The sequence below is a fragment of the Brienomyrus brachyistius genome, chromosome 2 (assembly GCF_023856365.1).
Source record: "Brienomyrus brachyistius isolate T26 chromosome 2, BBRACH_0.4, whole genome shotgun sequence".
Classification (NCBI taxonomy): Eukaryota; Metazoa; Chordata; class Actinopteri; order Osteoglossiformes; family Mormyridae; genus Brienomyrus; species Brienomyrus brachyistius.
Genome location: NC_064534.1, coordinates 25,755,984 through 25,775,992, shown reverse-complemented (window position 1 = coordinate 25,775,992; position 20,009 = coordinate 25,755,984). Strand labels below are relative to the sequence as shown.

The window sequence follows — 20,009 nt, the reverse complement described above, 5'->3', positions numbered from 1 at the left end:
GTACAGCAATTGAAAAAAAACTGTAAGAAAACACACAATACTAACCTTTTCACAGTTTATAACGTGCAACAGATTAAACGTTGAAGTATAAAATGTGCAATCACATTATATTACAGGAATAATACAATACAATAAATGAATATTAGAACAACAAATTAGTTAGCTACTAGTTGCTGAGCTATTACAGTTCTCCTCAAATGAGCTTGATAGGTTGAATGGCCTCCTCTCGTTTATAAATTTCTTATGTTCTTATGTTTTTATGTAAATTGTCACTCCTGATCAGGATGTCAAGCTTCAAAACAGTTGTGGGTTATGCTGAAAAGCCAGGTCTGTGCCTGGAACCCAACTAGTTTAAATGAACAAGAAATTCTGCAAATAAGAGTGGTCAAATATTCAGCCAGAATTATGCCAGAGGCTTGCTAATGGCTACCAAAAGATTCTGGTTGATACCTGTTGTGTGTAAACTTGTGACCACAACTAAAATGTGTTTTTGTAAAGAAAGCGCCATCTCATGGTAATCTCATCTGCAAGTGAATAAATGGGCGGGTTTAGATGAGAATTTAGGCTCACCCCCAGAAGGAGGGGGGTCAGTCCCTTTGGCTGGCTTTTGCCAGGCAACCGGCAGGCAGCCGGCTGGGAGGGGAAAATTGAAGTGGCTGCATCTGTAAGCAATGAAATAAGAAGAGGAGCTAATAAAACAAGTATTCCATCCATCCATCTAAACAGATTATTTAGTACAAGGGTGGGGTGCATGGGAGGGCTATCCCATGAAGCTGCACATAGCAGGTCACACCCTGCAAGGTCTGCCGGTCTGTTACAGGGCACACACAAAATCACAGACTATGGGTAATATAGAGACACCAGATTAATCTTTTTGGACTGAGGGAGGAAACTGGAGTACCCAGGAGTAAACCTGCTTAAACACAAGGAAGAAAGAGAACCGGTGGTGGGAATGAAAAGTACAGCCTTGAATGTGATTCTACAGTGCAGTGCTACCCACTGAAGACACGGGAAGAGTCACAAGATGATTTCAAGAATACTGTAGTGCCGGCAGGGTGAATGTGCCAGCATGCCCCACGTGCAATTGCAAATAGCCCCTGTCTGGTTGCCCTTTCTGATCACAGGCAAAGTGGGCTAACCGGCTGAGCCACACACTATCCTTGTTTCAGTGTGACCCTTCCTCAAATCCTCTTATAATACTGTACATCTGTTGAATATGTGGATGATCATGTAAACCTGATCCAAATACTACTGGAATGTAACATTACAGATTTCCCATTGTATTACATTTTCCTTGTATTGTCCTCAATGTGGACGACTATAATTCATCGCTGACTATTCTTTGTCTCACTGCAGCTAGACCTGCAAAGATATTCCCTGTCATTAAACAGCTAAGAGGGTCCTAATTTCTCTTCTGAAAGTAGATTAATGACGTGCATCTAGTAATGCAATTAGGGTCCTATGCTTAATGAGGGTGTTAGTATGCTTCCCAGTGTATGCATGTAGGTAAAAGGTTTTGTGCACTGCGACATGAGAGTTAAAACAGGATGTGATGGGTCAGGAAATATGAACCTTTTCTATCACAGTTGATGCTTGCTTACTCTGTAATGGACTCCTGGGGGGTATAGTAGCACTACGTGCCAGTCCAATATTATGCTGAAATTAGCAAGAATAAATTGGGGTCTCGCATAAGCAGCCACATGTGGGTCAGAGTTAACCTGTGAGGCCAGTCAGAGTCTCCATGCAGTGCTCGTTGTTCCTGTGAGCACAGTCATGTGAATATAATTGTCTCCTCTTTCGCATTAACGCTGTGTCACATACTTTGGCTGGGAATACTTGTACTCACAGGTTACCACACAAGTCACAACGAACATACACTGAATACAAACCCATGGGAAAGATATATGCATGACATGCATAGTTTATACCAAAATAACTACCATCTACACACTTTCATTCAGTGAATACTATTTGGGTTATGTCACTGTTTCTTTCAGATGCAACATGTGTCCTATTCTCTGCTGATGTAATAATTCAAAATAAGTTGGTGACTGGCTAACTAGTAAGCTGTAGACCTAAGAAATGGGCTGTACTGAAGATTAAATAAAAAGAACTCCTTCATGATTCTTTCATCCATGTAACTTAGCATGGTTGTTATAAACAAATAACGCATTTATTGGAGTACCCAAAAACGTGCCCAAAACCCTTCCCAAACACACCCAAAATAACTATGCAGATAATATCTTTTTCTGTTTAGCTACATCTTATTCTCATTCTTCATTCCTTCTATAACAGCGTAATTTTCAATAAAGACAGATTTTCCCCAATTAGTAATATAATCATACAGCACTGCAAAAGTCTTAAATAATGTTTAAATGATCAATGGTCATGTTGGTGTAAAACTATGGTATTATATAATATTTGTCAAAGTGTGCAAGCTTAGGGATTTGAAAGCCTCACCTAAAGTCAACCCCGTATTTGCAGTACATCTCCAGTACAATTATGCATTTCTTGACTTGACCAATACCGAATGAAATTTTTTTTTTGTTTTAACTAATGTAATTAATGACGTGAGTGAGCTGGTAGTAAAATTTAATGCGTGGAGTGATTGGGTTGCTCCTGAAGGGGGGGTTTTGTAACCGAAATGGTGTTCTTCCAGCCCTCCCACAGGATATTAGTAACTTTTTGGGGGACAGATGAAATTCCTTTTAGTTTTTGTTGCCACTCCATAATTTGCATATATGACAAGGCAAATATTTTTTTTTATTTTTTTTTTTGTTCTGAGCAAATATACATTTATTATAACTTCAAACGTTTCCTTTGACCACCTATTTTTGCACAGTCCTATGTTTAGATATGTTTATCTAAAAATATGAATATAAATATTTCACATAGTTTTAAAAAAATGACAGAACACGTTAGAAATAATGCGATAGGATCTTGTTATATTTATTTATCGATTGTGCAGGTGAAACGTTTCAGTTCTTTCATTTATAGTCGTAGTTCTCCCTCTAGTGGTGTATTTGACACATTATTCGAAAAATGTAACGCTTTCGCGCCTTAGGATGAAGACTCTTCTTCTCAAACGTTGGGGAAGAAAAAAAAAATGTGTATATATATATATATATATATATATATATATATATATATATATATATATATATATAGTCATGACATTATAATGTTTATATATATATATATATATATATATATATATATATATATATATATATATATAATTGCCCGTAGGTGTGCATGTGTGAGTGAATGGCGTGTGAGTGTGCCCTGCGATGGGCTGGCCCCCCATCCTGGGTTGTTCCCTGCCTCATGCCCATTGCTTCCGGGATAGGCTCCGGACCCCCCGCGACCCAGTACAATAAGCGGTTTGGAAACTGGATGGATGGATGGAGGCATATGAAAGCACTACTTTCACAGTAAAAGCTCTGCTCTCTCTAATTTTGGACCCACAGCATCTCGACAGAACCAGGTAATTAAACGGCGTAAAGCAGCCGGTTAAAGGCGGACGGCTCCCTGCCTGCTGAAGGTTATTATTTATTATGCAGAATAATGGAAAAAGCTATGTAGTTATGTAGATGTGTGCCACTGAATTACATAGAACTTTACACAGTGGTACCTTGAAGCACAAACTTAATTTGTTCCAGAAGGTTGGTCGAGTCACAATTTGGTTGAGTTCCAAGTCAAATTTCCCCATAAGAAATAATATATGTATGAATTAATTTATTCCATTCCAGACCCCCAAATAATTGCCTATTTAAACCCACCTAACCTAACTAATGATAAAAAGCATCAACGATCAATATAAAACTAGTACACACATGAAAAAGCACACATTCAAAAGCAATAAACATGAAATATATGACCATTTATCAGCACTTTACCTGTATTGAGGTGAGCTGATGGCAAATCAGCAGGGACAGGTGGTGAGGAGGAGGGATGGAGGGGTTATTCTATTCCACTTTCAGCAGGTCTGATTTGTTTTGTCCTGTTCAGAGTGTTTGGTCAAGTTGTGGCTACTGTAGATCACTTTTTGCAGCTAATGAGGATAAACTGTGCAGAACCAACTTCCTACATCATTGAAGGCCTGAAGAAAACAATCAGTTAATTCCATGGTGAGGCTGTAGTCTATTTTTCCGATGTTATGATACCCAGTAACTACATTGGGTAACACAAACTACATAAAGCACACTATGTCTAAATAAGGTAATAATGAAGGATGAGTGTGGCAGGTAGGTACATAGCACAGTTTTATTTATGTCGCACCTCATGACATGGCCACTTAACTTGCACACAGCGGAGTTGTGAAAGAAAAGCAGCCTGAGTGCTCAACATAAATGCTGGTCGGCCGTCAGGACGGCTGGACAAGCTTCCCAGGAGGCCGCCTCATGAAACTGGCATAGAGGAGACTGTAGGGTCAGCCAGTCCTGGAGCAATTGGGGTTAAGGGCCTTGCTTCAGGGTCCAATGGTGGGATCACTCTTCCAAATGAGGGATTTGAACCGGCAACCTTCTGAATCCGAAACCACATAGCTGTCCCACCCCAGCATGTTTTTTTTTTTTTGAGTATAATACAAAGTGCTTCTTAGTCAGTGCATAATTCCATTATTATCATTTTATTCAGTTTGATGTCTTTATAATTTTGTAAAATGTAGAGAATAGAAAAAAAAACCTTTGTTCACATTTTTTTGTCCAAACTTTTGACTGTATATTTTACCTCATCATGGAACCTACCTGTGGGAATTAGTATTGAACAGAACCCATCACTTGTTTTATCTTTTGTTCATCTATCTATCTATCTATCTATCTATCTATCTATCTATCTATCTATCTATCTATCTATCTATCTATCAATCTATCTATACTGTTGGTATTGATGGTTTTCTCTGTAATTTACATTTGCTCCATTTTTAGTTAATTGACTATGCATACTGTAGTATTTCTGATAGTTCCACTTTATCCAAAACTGGTAAGGCATGCAAGATGGACTTCAGTGGATTGTCATTATTATTATTATTATTATTATTATTATTATTATTATTATTATTATTATGATGTCTTGGGAAGGATGACATTAGGACGCCGGCAACAAGGTCTGACTGTGTGTGGTTTTGGGTGTGTGGACAATTTTTTATTATTATAGGTAATTGGTGAATTAATGCTCTCATCAATAAACTTTGGCCCACTAAAGAATGCTAATGAAATTGAATTCTCTGTTCTCAATCTATTTTCTTCTTTGTCCTTTTTCAAACTTATGATTGTGGTCATTAATATATAAACATCCTGGAGATAACAATAATGATCACAGAAAAAATAGGCCACTCCTAGAATAGACATATTTGTTTCTTGGACACAAGAGTATTCATATAAAAACTGCAGGTATCTTATTAGTTGAAAAATATTTATAATACATGGAATTCTTGTATCATGCTCGGCACATCTTATTCCATGCTGAATGTCATGGGCAGTGGTATGATTCCACTGTCATCATAGTGGCCTGAGCACAGGGCATTCTGGTCCCTTTGTGAATGTCTAAAAATAGCCTCCACTAAAGGAACACTGGACACATGGCTGCTGGCTTCAAATGCACTTCACAGGTGTTGCCATGGCAATTGCCAACCGGCAACAGATTATACTCAATGCATCGTAGGAGATACCACAAACTTATGGGGACATTCAGAGCCATTTCTTCTTAGTTACCCTCATTTTAGGTGCAGATATTCTAGTTAACTCTCTAGCTAAAGAGTTTACATAAAATGCAAGATGCAAAAACATTAATTAGGAATTTGAATCTTTTATGCTTGTCTCTTTCTTCAAGAAAAGCGGCTAACATTCTTCACGTGTTTTCTAAAATACTACATGAAGATTTTTAATAAAAAATGTTGCAGTTCAGAATCCAAGCAAACTAGTTTGACCATATTTGCCCCATAATTAAAAGGCTCAATTTCAATATTCAGTATATGCATAAAGTTGAATTTCAGATTGTACAGTAAAAGGGTGCTAGTGAAGACTACTGAGTTCCCTATTTTCCTAGAATTTACATAATGTAAGTTACTTAAAACATATAGGAAGCATTTATCAGTGTTTGCAAAGCCATGGCCAAAAGGTCCCAGTTTTATAAGCTCACCTGCAAACAAGTACTGAGCAGCTTCATACGCCTGTAACAGGGTCCGTTCAATTTGTGCACTGAATTGAGGTGCCTGCTTGGCCATATAACATAACCAGTTTCTTTAGAGAAGCATGAGCCATCCAGTAGGGAGTCATCGTCATCTCTTCTTCATGAAATAAGCCTGTGCGTCTTGAGTGTTTTTACCAGGCAGCTGCTACGTTTTATGTTAAAAGTCGATGCCAGGATTCAGCTGCGGGCTTCACTGCATCACTTAATAGTGAGACATTCATGTCTTCTGAGTGACATCAGCAGGCTCAGCCTGGGATGCTGGGTCCCCGTCGGACAAAGCTATAGAACCACACAACACATCCAAGATGGTGCTAATCCTAGCTTAACCAAATACGATCTTCTCTAGGCGGACATTCCTGAGGAATACTCGAGAAAGGCTGACTTGTGTTCTCTGTCGTTTGTCAAATATTGGTTTCACTTTCCTTGTGGGGAAAAACTGTTAAATGCATACCCCAACCCGAAAATTCTAAATCAATACACATCACTAATGCAGAAAAAATCAAGACACAGTTGTGGCAAAACTTAAATTTGCGAAAGCATCTGCCCTATAATTCCGATAATATAATGGTGTGTGCTGAAACATTACAGTATATATATGCATGTGGGTGTGTGCGCGTGTGTGTGTGCACAGTATATACAGTATCTCACAAAAGTGAGTACACCCCTCATATTTTATAAATATTTGGCTAAATATTTTATTATATGTTTTCATAGGACAACACTGAAGATATAGTATGACACTTTAATTCAATGTAAAGTAGTCAGTGTACAGCTTGTATGACAGTGTAAATTTGCTGTCCCCTCAAAATAACTAAACACACAGCCATTAATGTCTAAACCACTGACAACAAAAGTGAGTACCCCCCTAAGTGAAAATGTCTAAATTGTGCCCAATTAGCAATTTTCATGCGATGTCATGTGTCTTGTTAATGTTACAAGGTCTCCGGTGTGAATGGGGAGCAGGTGTGTTTAACTTGGTGTTATCACTCTCACACTCTCTCATACTGGTCACTGGAAGTTCGACATGGCATCTCATGGGAAAGAACTCTCTGAAGATCTGAAAAAAATAACTGTTGCTCTACATAAAGATGGCCTAGACTACAAGAAGATTGCCAGCACCCTGAAACTGAGCTGCAGCACGGTGGCCAAGATCATACAGCGGTTTAACAGGGCAGGTTCCACCCAGAACAGGCCTCACCATGGTCGGCCAAAGAAGTTAAGTGCACGTGCTCAGCGACATATCCAGAGGTCGTCTTTTGAAAATAGACGTGTGAGTGCTGCCAGCATTGCTGCAGAGGTTGAAGGGGTGGGGGGCTCAGCCTGTCAGTGCTCAGACCATATGCTGCACACTGCATCAAATTGGTCTGCATGGTCCCAGAAGGAAGCCTCTTCTAAAGATGATGCACTAGAAAGCCCACCAACAGTTTGCTGAAGACAAGCAGACTAAGGATATTGATTACTGGGACCATGTCCTGTGGTCTGATGAGACCAAGACAAACTTGTTTGGTTCAGATGGTGTCAAGCGTGTGTGACATCAACCAGGTGAGGAGTACAAAGGCAAGGGTGTCTTAACCTACAGTCAAGCATGGTGGTGGGAGTGTCATCGTTTGGGGCTGCATGAGTGCTGCCGGCACTGGGGAGCTACAGTTCATTGAGGGATCGATGAATGCCAACATGTACTGTGACATACTGAAGCAGAGCATGATCCCCTCCCTTCGGACACTGGGCCGTAAAGGTGTTGGACTCCAGATCTAAACCCTATTGAGGACCTGTGGAGCTTCCTCAAACGGAAGGTGGAGGAGCGCGAGGTCTCCAACATCCAGTATGTTATTGACACTTTGGGCACAATTTGGACATTTTCACATAGGGGGGTACTCACTTTTGTTGCCAGTGGTTTAGACATTAATGGCTGTGTTTAGTTATTTTGAGGGGACCGCAAATTTATACTGTTATACAAGCTGTATACTGATGACTTTACATTGCATCAAAGTGTCATATCTTCAGTATTGTCTCATGAAAAGATATAATAAAATATTTACAAAAACGTGAGGGGTGTACTCACTTTTGTGAGATACTGTAACAAACATATATACTGTACATACATACATGAATGACATGGTGATACAGTGGTTAGCACTGTTGCCTCACACCTCTGGGACCCGGGTTTGAGTCTCCGCCTGGGTTACATGTGTGTGGAGTTTGCATGTTCTCCTCATGTCGTCGTGGGGTTTCCTCCGGGTACTCCGGTTTTCCCCCACAGTCCACAGACATGCTGAGGCTAACTGGAGTTACTAAATTGCCGGACTCCCGAACCGGAAGGATAAGTTGTTCAAATAAATATCAAAATCGACCGTGAATCTGAAAACTGTGAATATGCCCAGGTTACTCTGACAGGCGCTGGTACAGATGAGTCTTCATGCAAAAACCCGGACCCCTCTCAGGTGTAATTATTGTGTGTTCTGAGTCCATGTAGTACATGGGAACTGTTTCAGAGATGTGATTCTGGATTTTCAACATTCTGAACCAAAACCAAGTAATACAGTGTCTATAGGAATTATTCACCCCCACTGTTCACCCCACTTTTTATGTGCTACATTTTTTATAACTTTTTTTATACACAACTTATTAAATATTTATTAGTTAATAGAGTTTTACCATAAAATATATTTCAAAAGAATTCTTTATCAGATAAGCATGTACTTATTTTTCTATAACACTCTCAAATAAAATCAAGTGCAACCAACTGCCAACGGATTTCACATATTATGCTGAGTTTAGTCGATTAAAGTTGATTCATGTGATTTCAGATCAAATACAATGGTCTCCACAGGACTGTAGGGTAATGGGTTTACAGCAAATATATACAACAAACCATAAAGCTTTCAAAACATATAAAAAATGAACATAAAGTCCATGGTGGGGTTGAATTCTTCCTGTACACACTGTACAGTACATTGCAACATAAAAGAAGTTAAAATCCTAAATATAGATCATACGTTCCTTTTCATTTTATATTAACACAATATGTGCAACACAGAACTAAAGCAATAATAAAAAATACAAAATTCATATGTCCAATGGGTTTTTGATGACCTGCTTTGAGATATTAGGGCTAATTTCAGTAAACATACCAGTCTTTGTACTTTTAACTTGCTTCATTTGTCAAGTTCATTATTTGAGTGGATTATTCAACAAAATTCTGTTCATTTGCTATTCTGTCACAGGAATTTTATACTGGTTTTATTAAAATTCTCCTCCACTCAGCCGTATATGCAGCACAAGAGAACACGTGTATAAAACAAAAAAAATCCAGATCTTTGAAGTATGCAAACACAAAAATAACACGATACGAAACTGAAAAGTCCATTCTTAATACACTCTTGTTGGCGTTCCACCTCTAAGTCCATGTGATGGTCAGGAAGGGATCCTTTATTTGTATATACATGCATATGTACTAAAGCTTACATAGCCACATATATACACAAATATATAAATATAGAGACACATTGTAGGCTCTTTATCTTTTTCTGTCTGCAAATCTTGAAAATGTCAGTCTTTTAGTCTCTGAAATGTTAAAGAGGTAAAAACCAAATCAAGAAAAAAAAGCCTGGATCCATTTTCTTCCAGAGAGAAGATGAAGGCGGAAACAATGAGCCTGCAAATATTCCTCGTCATTGGGGGCTTGGAGCCAATATCCATCCTTCTGGTTGGTCACACACTCATGGTCATGTTTGGAGAGTACTGCTGGGGAGGGGGGCACAGTAAAAAAAGGGGTGAGACGGGGTAATTAAAGGCAGCGCCAAAGAAAATTTTAGATAAGAAAAGATAAAGATAAAGCCTGTATGCTTTCAAATTATAAAAACCTGTTAAAGTGCTGGTTAAATATTAAGGTGATAAGCCAAAGAATACAGGCGTCATGCAGCAGGAATCGTCACATACGCTCTCATTCTGGAAGGGGTTGAGGAAGTTCCCTCCCATCTCACTGTCATCGCGAGGTGTGCCCGGCTGATTGCTCATGCTGATGTTACCAGGGGAGCTCTGTTTAAGATAGCAGAGACAGTATAAAGCAGGGCACTCACAGGAGACATATTGCTCATCTGCCAGTGAACAGGAAAGGCTGAAGCGCAAGGCTGGTTTAATAGCTAAAATGAATGGTATTTGTGTCAGTATTCTTCTACAAATGGGACCTTAAGGTCAACTCAGAGCACATTAGCCAGGACGCATTGAAAGGAAGGAAAGTGTAAAAAAATAATAACAATGAGACAGAGCTGGAGAACAGCAGGCTCAGGAAGCCCCTTCAAATGTGTCATCCATGCAGGGCTGCCTCTTTGCTTAGCATGCATAGATAGTCACACTGCTGTCTGAGGGCAGATGCCCACTGTCTACCCATGCATTTCACCCCGTAGAGTAACAGACAATTTTCTGGAGTACAGATACTTCATGGCACAGTTAGCAGGAAATAATCATTTGATGTTTGGGAATTTTAACGTCTTATAGCTGTTTTTGACACTTCGGCACATTGGATCAATCACACATGGTGGCAGATGCTGGCAAGGCCAACATGGGCAACTGCCAGGGCAGCATCTTCTGGAGGGGCCTCGAGTTGGCAGAGTACAAACCACCCCACCCCACACCTGGTCCACAGTTGTAAGATAATCATTATTATTATCATCACAATGTGCCACAAGTTAAGATCGCTACAGCGCACACACTAGAATTATACTGGGATACTGACCACTGAAATTCATATACAACAAACAATAGGACTGCTATATATGCTTATTTGAGAAGCAAATAAAAAACAGGCCACTGAGCAGATACATAAGTGACTAAGAGTGAGGGATTGGAAGCACACGTCGAAATGAGACATGCCCTTGCGATGGAAAATGCGAGCAGACAGGGGACTTGCACCTCTTATAAAAATCAAAGACAAGACTGACAAAGACCATACATTTCTTCTTACCTTGGAAATGCTGTCCATGTCAGCAGACCCTGGGAAACAGCAGAGGAGTGACACTAAGACAGTCAAATTTGTTTATATGTACTTAATTCTCCACAGTATCTCAGGGTTGTTTGTTAAAGGAATTGGTTTCAAGTCAGTCGGGCCCAGAAAAATAAATAATGGAATAAAACATTATGTGAAGAACACCAGCTGCCAAACTGTGATTGGTAACATTAAAAAAGTCATCCATCCATCCATCCATCCATCCTTTCATCTATCCATCCATTCATCCCTCCATCAAACCATCCATCCATCCATCTATCCATCCATCCTTTCATCTATCCATCCATCCATCCATCCATCATCCATCCATCCATCCATCCATCATCCATCCATCATCCATCCATCCTTTCTTCTATCCATCCATCCATCTTCCAAATTCTTGTTATGGTGACAGTTACAGGGTTGTTATAGTATAACTTATAATTTCTCAAATTGCAAAACGTGAAAGGTGCATTTTGATTGAAGTGGCATCAAACCATCTCAGGTGGGACATTTTGAGAGGTGACCGACATAAACCACATGCTTGTTGTAGCTGGCCGATGCTTTACAGAGGATTCCAGCTGCCTGCAGATTGCGCAGTGTGAGGCCCGTCTAAGAACCTGACCTCTGGAATGATACTGAGCTGCTAGGAAAGGTTAACTGGCCGGTGACTGGCACGTCTCAAGCTATATTGTCTATGAAGGATACTGTATATTCTACGGATCTTCATGTTAAATTAATGTGGGGGTAGAAAACGAGGAACAATGTGAGTGTTAACTTTCATCTCTTCATCTTACCTAGTGAGCCATTCATGTGATGTGGCTCCATGCCTGGCAAACCCCCCATGGGGCCGTCAGCCCCTGGACCCATTGGGAACTGTTGACCAATCATAGATGATACAGGAGGAACAGGTCAGCGATTATGTTGTGGAAGAACTTAAAACAATAAGCACTGCGGACAGATACAACAGGTCTATAGTGAGGGGCTCTATGATGGATACTTAGCAGACCTCTCTCAATCTCGCATCTAAACTGTGCAAATACAGTTGTGCACATATGCAGTGAATGTAAAAAACATTAGTGATGCCTGGTTTCCCTTTGAAACAGACAGATGAATCCAGATGAAAGCTATGATCAGCAATTGAGCTGACCGGTTAACTTCAGTCAGGGTAGACGAATGGGGAACACAGGTTAAAGACGGATGTTTAAAGCCTGAGGCAACTGCAACATGGGTAACTGAAACAGAACAGGAAAAAAGATTTAAGCGAGGAACTGCAAATCTGTTGGGGTTTTTCATGATCAGTGGGACCCATTGATTGGTCTAGAATGGTCCACTACTGAAAACACATCTGGCCAAAGGCAGGCCAGCGATACATTGACTGGAGGGATGAAAGGTATCTGACATGTGATAGACAGATTAAGAGATGGTTCAGAGTTCATAGTCAACTTGCAGTCCAGTACAACACACCTCCCAAAAGACCCATTATAAAATGAAGGACGTGTTACATCTTAACACAAATTGCACTTCTTTCACAAAAAAAGACAGAATTTCTGAAGTTTCAGTTTCAGTGAGTTAAAGACCAAAAACACTGGCAGACTGGAAAAACGGTGCCTGGGTTGATGAATCACAGTTCCTGCTGTTGGAGGGTCTTGGGTATGGGGGAAAAACAAGAGGAATCTATGGATCCATCATGCTGTGCGTCAACACTGCCAGCTGGTGGTGGCAGCGTGATGCCATCAGGTCTGTTATCATGGAAAAAAAGTGCAGTAACTTCTGAATGATTTAGGATTTTTGAACCTCTTCGCTAATCAGATGTATCCCTTCATGGAAGCAATGTATCCATCCGTGAATGTATTTTTTCAGCAAGATAACACCCCATCCAAGAAGAATTCTACAGCTAAGGAAAGGGTTGGTGAACATGACAATGAATTCACTGCAATGCCTCAGCCCAGCTGAACAGGAATAAGATGGAATGGGCTAATTGGAGTAGAGATCCACCACGAATTCAGCTCAGAATATTGCAATATTGCTATGAAAAATCCTGATGATGTAAGACAGTTCTATATGCTATATTCTGCTCTATACCTGTTCTATATGCTTAGGAAGGCATCCCAAATATTTATGCACTCAATGTATATGACACACAAACACACAGAAAAATATAAGTTGAAATACATGCAAACGACAACCCTGATCACATATTCGTGTAAGTTTATAGTCCACAGCAGTTAGACTCCACTCCATTCACTAGACATGTGAAGAGGCAGACCCATCCTGTGAATTGTTCAATCGAAACATAATAAACAGATATTACTGCAAGCTGCTATCACTGGAGTGAGAATTCCAACATGAATAAAAGCATCAGCTGTTGTGGGTCTAAAGTATATCATGTTAAAAAGAGCAAACAATAGCAGCTGCCTCTTGGTTCCAGCATCAGTGCAGGGAAGCAGCCCAGTAGAGGTCACAGTCAGAGCCGCTTCACAGGACAGCAAGGCTGCTACGCGGCAGCTGCTCGTGACAACCAGTAATCAACAAAATGGCTACACTTTTCCCATTTTCCTGCACTATATATAGTGCAATTACACAGGGCTGCGCATAGCCAGCTGAGAAACCCTGGAATTAGATTTCATAAGCAGGACATGAACCCCCATGTTTTTTGTAATTTTCACATTCTATAAACACAATGGCAATGCATTTCTATGCAAATCTTCTGCAGCCATTTCCAACAGTGTAGTGATTATAATGCCTGCATGTACATGTCAGTTTCAATCTAGTATCCTTAAAAAAATAACTTAATTTCAATATTTAATAAAAATATCTAATTCAGCACATTTCTTTTGACTGACAGAATTGTTTGTCTCATCATTTACAACATCATGCTCATCGCTGCCTAATGATCTTACATTTGGTCTGTTTCCGCCTGGTGGCACTGCACTGATCATTGTGTACATGTTGTCACCGGAGTTTGTGGAGTCTGCAAAAAAAAACAGAAGATTAAGCGTTTAATGTAAAAAAAAAAGGCACATAACATATGCAAACACATAAGCACACGAAGGGTGTTTCTCAATATGTACACTTGACCGTACTTGACCGTTATTGTGTACCCACTTTACGTCATCTTCCATTGCCGAAGGCCAGTTCCAATACTCGAGAACAGAAGTACAGAGGACGGTAACAATCCCCAGATGTTCTTCAAGTCCCACCCAAAATATCGAGGATACATCAGGTGCATCTTTGCCAAACGAGACCAATCCCATGATTCATTGTGCCCCAAGTTTGCTTTTGGCAGGTAAGTTCAGCAAGACTGATCTTGGCTGGACCATTCTTGGTGTTGAGAATCTATGTCATGCTTACCTGCAGGGCTTGGCATTATGGGAGTCCCTGGTGGGCCTCCCGCCCCAGGTGGACCCTAGAAAAATGAAATTGCTCAATTCACCACAAAATCAAGACTGGTTTGAAATTGGCCAAGTCTATTAGAAATCCAGTGGAGAAGATATTGCACAATACCCACTGAATACTTTACTCCAGAAGCCGTTTAAATGCACAGAAATGACAAATTCATCCAGGTACATTACAGCTTTTACAGAAAAGAAAATCAATTAATATTGATTTGCAAAAGTGACACTGAAAACTTCCACTGACTTAAAATGATTATGACAATATTACATAAAAAAAATTACAAAGAAATATGTTTAATTTTCAAAATATTTATATAAAAACGAGTCTTCATACTGAAATTTCTGAGCTTGTCAGTTTTGCGCAACATCTATGTTGTCAGTGCACTGACTATTCTCACTAATGAACAATATCACCCTGAATTTATGACATGAACCTATGAAGACAGGAATTCGTGGACTGCTGCATGCTATCCTTTGTCATGACATGTTTCCTCAAAAGACTTCTACCCAAAGCTATCAGCCAAGGTTCCAGGTTACACAGTGACTAAGGACACAGACTTGTAATCTGAAAGACTGTTCTGAAAGATGGTCTAAGGCTTTTGAGGGGTCACTTTGTATCACCTATGCTCATAGGCACTTAACCTGATTTGCTTCAATGAATGTCCAGCTCTGTGGAGGGGTAAAATCACAGCTTCTTTCTGCTAAGCAGCAAAAAATCACCTACCACATAGCTCCCTGGAGATGCTGAAGAGTAAGGGATCTAAAAGATGGAGACAGTTTTTGCATTTACCATGAATTCCAACCTCACACCCAGTGCTGGGTTGTGATTTTTAAAACCACTGTATCAAATGTTTAATGTATGTTTAAATGCATCTGAATAAAACATATCAATAATAATAAATTGGCTCTTGAAAGATAGTTATGATTCATCACAAATGAATGAAAAATTTTGTAGGAAGATAACTGCAATCTTATTTGATATTGACATATCCACAGTCTTTATAGCACAAGATTCTAGCAATGTTTTGTAGTACAGAAGAGAACATGGAATTGAGAAGCAATTTCAATAACAGAACATGGAACATTAAAGGTGGTGTTTTGATTCTCCTTACTGAGTTGGTGTTAGGAGGGTTCGGCCATGGTCTGCCACCTCCGGGACCCCTATAAAAAGTATATAAGCACAGCAGTCATTGCGCTGCAGTTTGTGATCTGCCTTGCAAGCCAGGGTTCATCCCTGCCAGTGCACAAAGGTCAGATAGATGAGAACATCTGGATGAGATGAGAAACCTCCCCAAGGAGAAACACTGCTACTTTCAGATCCTTTTGCCTTTGCCAAGCTGCCATGAAGACTGTAAACAAACTGTTCCCCATTCTTATAGATATTCTGCTACACAACACAGATTTGTGCAAAACAATCGTGCTCTTTTTTGCATATTCTTTTAAAAGAAAATAACAGAAATAGCAAACAAATCACAGAAAACTCAAATGTTACTGGCCTCACCTTTTCCTCGCGATGACGTTCGGGCCACAGCTGAACCCCAGCAACCTGACCATTTTATTTACCTAAAGTTTAAAGCTCTTTTTTCTTAATCAGATTCTGCTATGCTACTTAAATGACGTAAAAGGGTGAGTGTGGACATTTTTGTAAGTGGAACAAAAGTTCTTACATGTTCATTCCAGGCATTCCGGGACCACCCAAAGCATTCAGAGGGGGCCTCATTGCACCACCATAATTCTGGAAGAAAACATAAGCCCAGAGATGCCTTTGAATTCGGCATAATTTTCTATTTTTGGCCATGTCTAGCATGTCTAGCAAACAAAGAAGCCAAATAACATTTTGAAATTATTCAATGTCCTACCTGAGGACCAAGAGGGACCATCCCTCTGGGAGGAGTCATCCGCTGCATTGTCCCTCCTAGGTTTGGATGTCCTGAAAGACACACTTAGTTTCTGATTGATATGAATATATAGAAAAATGTATGCAGCTCTTTTTTTAGAATTTAATAAAATACCTTTGTTACTTTTACCCTGATAACACACCAATTACATTTTATTTTAATAAAACAGCTGCATCCACGTCTTGGACAGAACAGGGGAATTTACATACTATACATACCTATTTATTTATGATTTTTATTGGCTAGAACATACCTTTCCCCAAAGGTGCTTTACTACACACAGTTGGATGGCCTTATTCAAGATTAAACTTCATAATGAAACAAACCTTGTTGTCTTGTGGGATCCATTCCAGTGGGGAGTAAAGGCTGGTTTCCCGGGACGCCAGTAAGTGCCTGAAGAGAAAGGGTGTTTCAGTGTGAAATCCCTGAGGTGGGCAGCACATAATATGCAAGAGATAAAACGCATTGAGGTGTGTAGTTATACAAAAATAATCAATGAGAACTTGGGGTAATATGACCGAGTTGGAGTTAATTACTTTCATGTAACCGCACATCTCAGTGGTTTATCCCACTTATATCATGGCTAACAAACAAAAAAAAATAATAGAATAAACTACTCACGGTTATTTTGTTATTACCATTTGATAATGTTCCAATTTGTTCCTAAAAATATAGTCCCTACAAGTATAAAATGTTTGGTCAGGTTACTCACTGGGAACGGTAGGTCTGTTATGTTACCATAGATACCATCAACATACAGGCGCTTGAGATTTTAAAACGAAGGAATATTCTGCTGATTAGGATTATTGCTTATTCACGAGTAAAAAGCCACACAGATTTTTAGACTAATGTGTTTAATGAAACATTAAAATGCACTTTCATATAACTGTTATTAGGATGTCGGAACTACCTGTGTGGTTATGAGAAAACGATCACACCCATGTGACATCTCTGGGCCAATGAGAACATAGCATTTATGGAAGCCATGGTATAAAGTAATATCCATCCATCCATTTTCCAAACCGCTTATCCTACTGGGTCGCGGGGGGTCCGGAGCCTATCCCGGAAGCAATGGGCACGAGGCAGGGGCCAACCCAGGATGGGGGGCCAGCCTATCACTCACACATACACAACTATGGGGAATTTAGCAAGTCCAATTAGCCTCAGCATGTTTTTTGACTGTGGGGGGAAACCGGAGTACCCGGAGGAAACCCCACGACGACATGGGGAGAACATGCAAACTCCACACACATGTGACCCAGGCGGAGACTCAAACCCGGGTCCCAGAGGTGTGAGGCAACAGTGCTAACCACTGCACCACCATACCGCCCCAATAAAGTAATATATAATGTATAAATTACAATTGTATATTTTGTTTATATAAATTATCTAAAATCACATCCTAAATTCTTAATTTGTCATATTTTAGAGATTTTGCTGCTAGTGATGTTTCTTTATTCTTCTGTATTTCAATGTAGCGACATACTGATGAGCAGGGACACGCTGTTGAACCATTTCAGCTCTCTAACTTGTCCTTGGAGCGCATCAGAGCTTTTACCTGATTAGGTATTCTGAGCGGGGGTCTTGGGCCACCAGGATATCTTGGTGACATGAAAGGCTGGAAAGAGAAATCAGTAGAAAAAATTATATCTTTGCATTGACATGAAATTATGTAAACAGACAAGGGCCACACCAATGCGGAAGAAAATATTAATATAAATGGAAGAAGGGTTACCCTTCAACAGGGTTATCTATAACAGAAAAATAATAACATTCTGATTACCAATCATGAGTTATCTCAACTCAAAGTTATTCAGCTATTTAAAGTAACTATTATGTATATGGTTAATAATCAAGCCTCATTACCCCCTGTCTAGTATAAATCTGATCCATCAACTTATCAGCTCTCAAGCCTCTAGTGGACACGATTCCACAATCAAAATAAATTTCCTCAGAATGCAGGAAAAACTGAATGGAAAGTGACAAATCTTCTTGGAAGGCCCTAGGTCTCCAAGTATATCCCAAGAACAATATGCATGGATCTATAGGCTTCTCCGATCTCACCAAAAGTCAGGGTTCATGAGTCCCCATTCAGAAAGAGAGTGGGGGGGAAATGGGGTTCATTTTAGAGGAGCAAGATGTAAACCATTATGTCTCAGGAAGAACAAACCACACATTCCATATTAAGAATGTCATACGAGAAGGAGCAGTGTCATAGCTTATGAATGTTCATCAACGCTGTGACTTGGAGGCCATTGTTAAAAGGACTATAAAGCTTCATGGAGTCTCCAGGACAATTTCAGACCAGTTATGCATCAGTTGAAGTTGCAGCACAGCTGGATCATGCAGCACGACATCTGACACACACCCGTAAGTATATATCAAAAGGTTTGAAGACAAAAGAAACGGAGGCTTCTTTTGAGAAACCTTTAGACACGTACGCTGTCAGTTTTGGAAAGCATAAGAATAGCATCCCATTTTTATTGTTTCAGTGGAAGGGTCTTGAGAAATAAATAACAAGTGATTTAAAAAGAATGTACAGCAGAAGTCATCTGACCATTAAAGCTAGTCATTTGCTCCAGTAATCCTCTTACACACTTCAGAGAGAGAGAGAGAGAGAGAGAGAGAGCACGTTCCACATCCCACACAGAGAACACGAATGAGAAACAGGAGAAAGGAAACAACAAAAGAGAAAAGGCAGGTAGCAAGGAGCTTGTCTTAATGCCACCATGAAAGATCATGAGCCCGCCAACACGTACAGAAATACCGCATATATGCTCATGAAAAGGCATTGTCTTTACCATGATTTTGAGTGCACAATGGGGTCATAAGCATACCTTAAAAATATGGCTGCCATAAGCCATTGGAGTAAAAACAAATATATAACAAAGTAACACAGCATACTTGGGCTAAAATTGAAGCCAAAAACAACTAACATATAAATATTACAAGAACAATTGAATAAAAAGAACATTATTTCAGATTGTGTTGTGATACTGGAGTTTTAGTGCAATAAATGTGAAATCACACATTACAAAAAAAAGGAAACAATTCAATTTGAACTCTTCCCCAGAAAATAGTTAGTAATTTCTGCAATGCTTTTACGGTTTTATTTGTATTAAATTACTTAGTTACAAGGTTGGTTGGTTATGGCGACAACACAAAACAAAAACCGATAGTTAGCTTAGAAAATATCTTTCTATTTTAAGAATTGGTTTTCTTGCTTGCACTGAGTACATTCAGCTGCTGACTCTACAATATTTTATTTGTTTTTGTTTAAAAAAAAGATTCTACCATTTTAGTCCAGCCCTACCGGTCACGCTCAGCATCACACCACATCCTCAAGTACCAGACCGAAAGTATTCAACATGTTGAGAATGTCAGTGGTTCTTAATTTTTTTTTCTCCAGATTCTCATTCCAAATTGGGATTCTTAGCAGACACTGCTATACAAAGCGATACACAACTAACAAAGAAGGATCACGCAGTTTCTGGAGCGACTGGAGTTAAGGGTCTTGCTCAGGAGCCCAGAATCACT

General features: G+C 39.6%; 1 protein-coding gene across 14 annotated transcripts in view; it reads right to left on the bottom strand.

Annotated features, from left to right (window-relative positions):
* Window positions 1–8,621: 8,621 nt before the first annotated feature.
* Window positions 8,622–20,009, bottom strand: part of ssbp2a (single stranded DNA binding protein 2a) — a 94,913-nt gene continuing 83,525 nt past the window's right edge. For 4 of the 14 annotated variants that reach the window (XM_048998390.1, XM_048998449.1, XM_048998467.1 and 1 more), the window contains 12 exons: window positions 18,031–18,090; window positions 16,799–16,865; window positions 16,434–16,516; window positions 16,242–16,309; window positions 15,687–15,735; window positions 15,299–15,334; window positions 14,531–14,585; window positions 14,080–14,150; window positions 11,974–12,052; window positions 11,156–11,184; window positions 10,132–10,230; window positions 8,622–9,936 (listed from right to left, as the gene is read on the bottom strand). In XM_048998390.1, the coding sequence (XP_048854347.1) occupies window positions 9,904–9,936; window positions 10,132–10,230; window positions 11,156–11,184; window positions 11,974–12,052; window positions 14,080–14,150; window positions 14,531–14,585; window positions 15,299–15,334; window positions 15,687–15,735; window positions 16,242–16,309; window positions 16,434–16,516; window positions 16,799–16,865; window positions 18,031–18,090 (729 nt within the window). In that variant the 3' untranslated portion in view covers window positions 8,622–9,903. The remainder of the gene's footprint in view (window positions 9,937–10,131; window positions 10,231–11,155; window positions 11,185–11,973; window positions 12,053–14,079; window positions 14,151–14,530; window positions 14,586–15,298; window positions 15,335–15,686; window positions 15,736–16,241; window positions 16,310–16,433; window positions 16,517–16,798; window positions 16,866–18,030; window positions 18,091–20,009) is intronic. The other 10 variants (XM_048998393.1, XM_048998412.1, XM_048998470.1 and 7 more) reach the window with 6 other exon arrangements.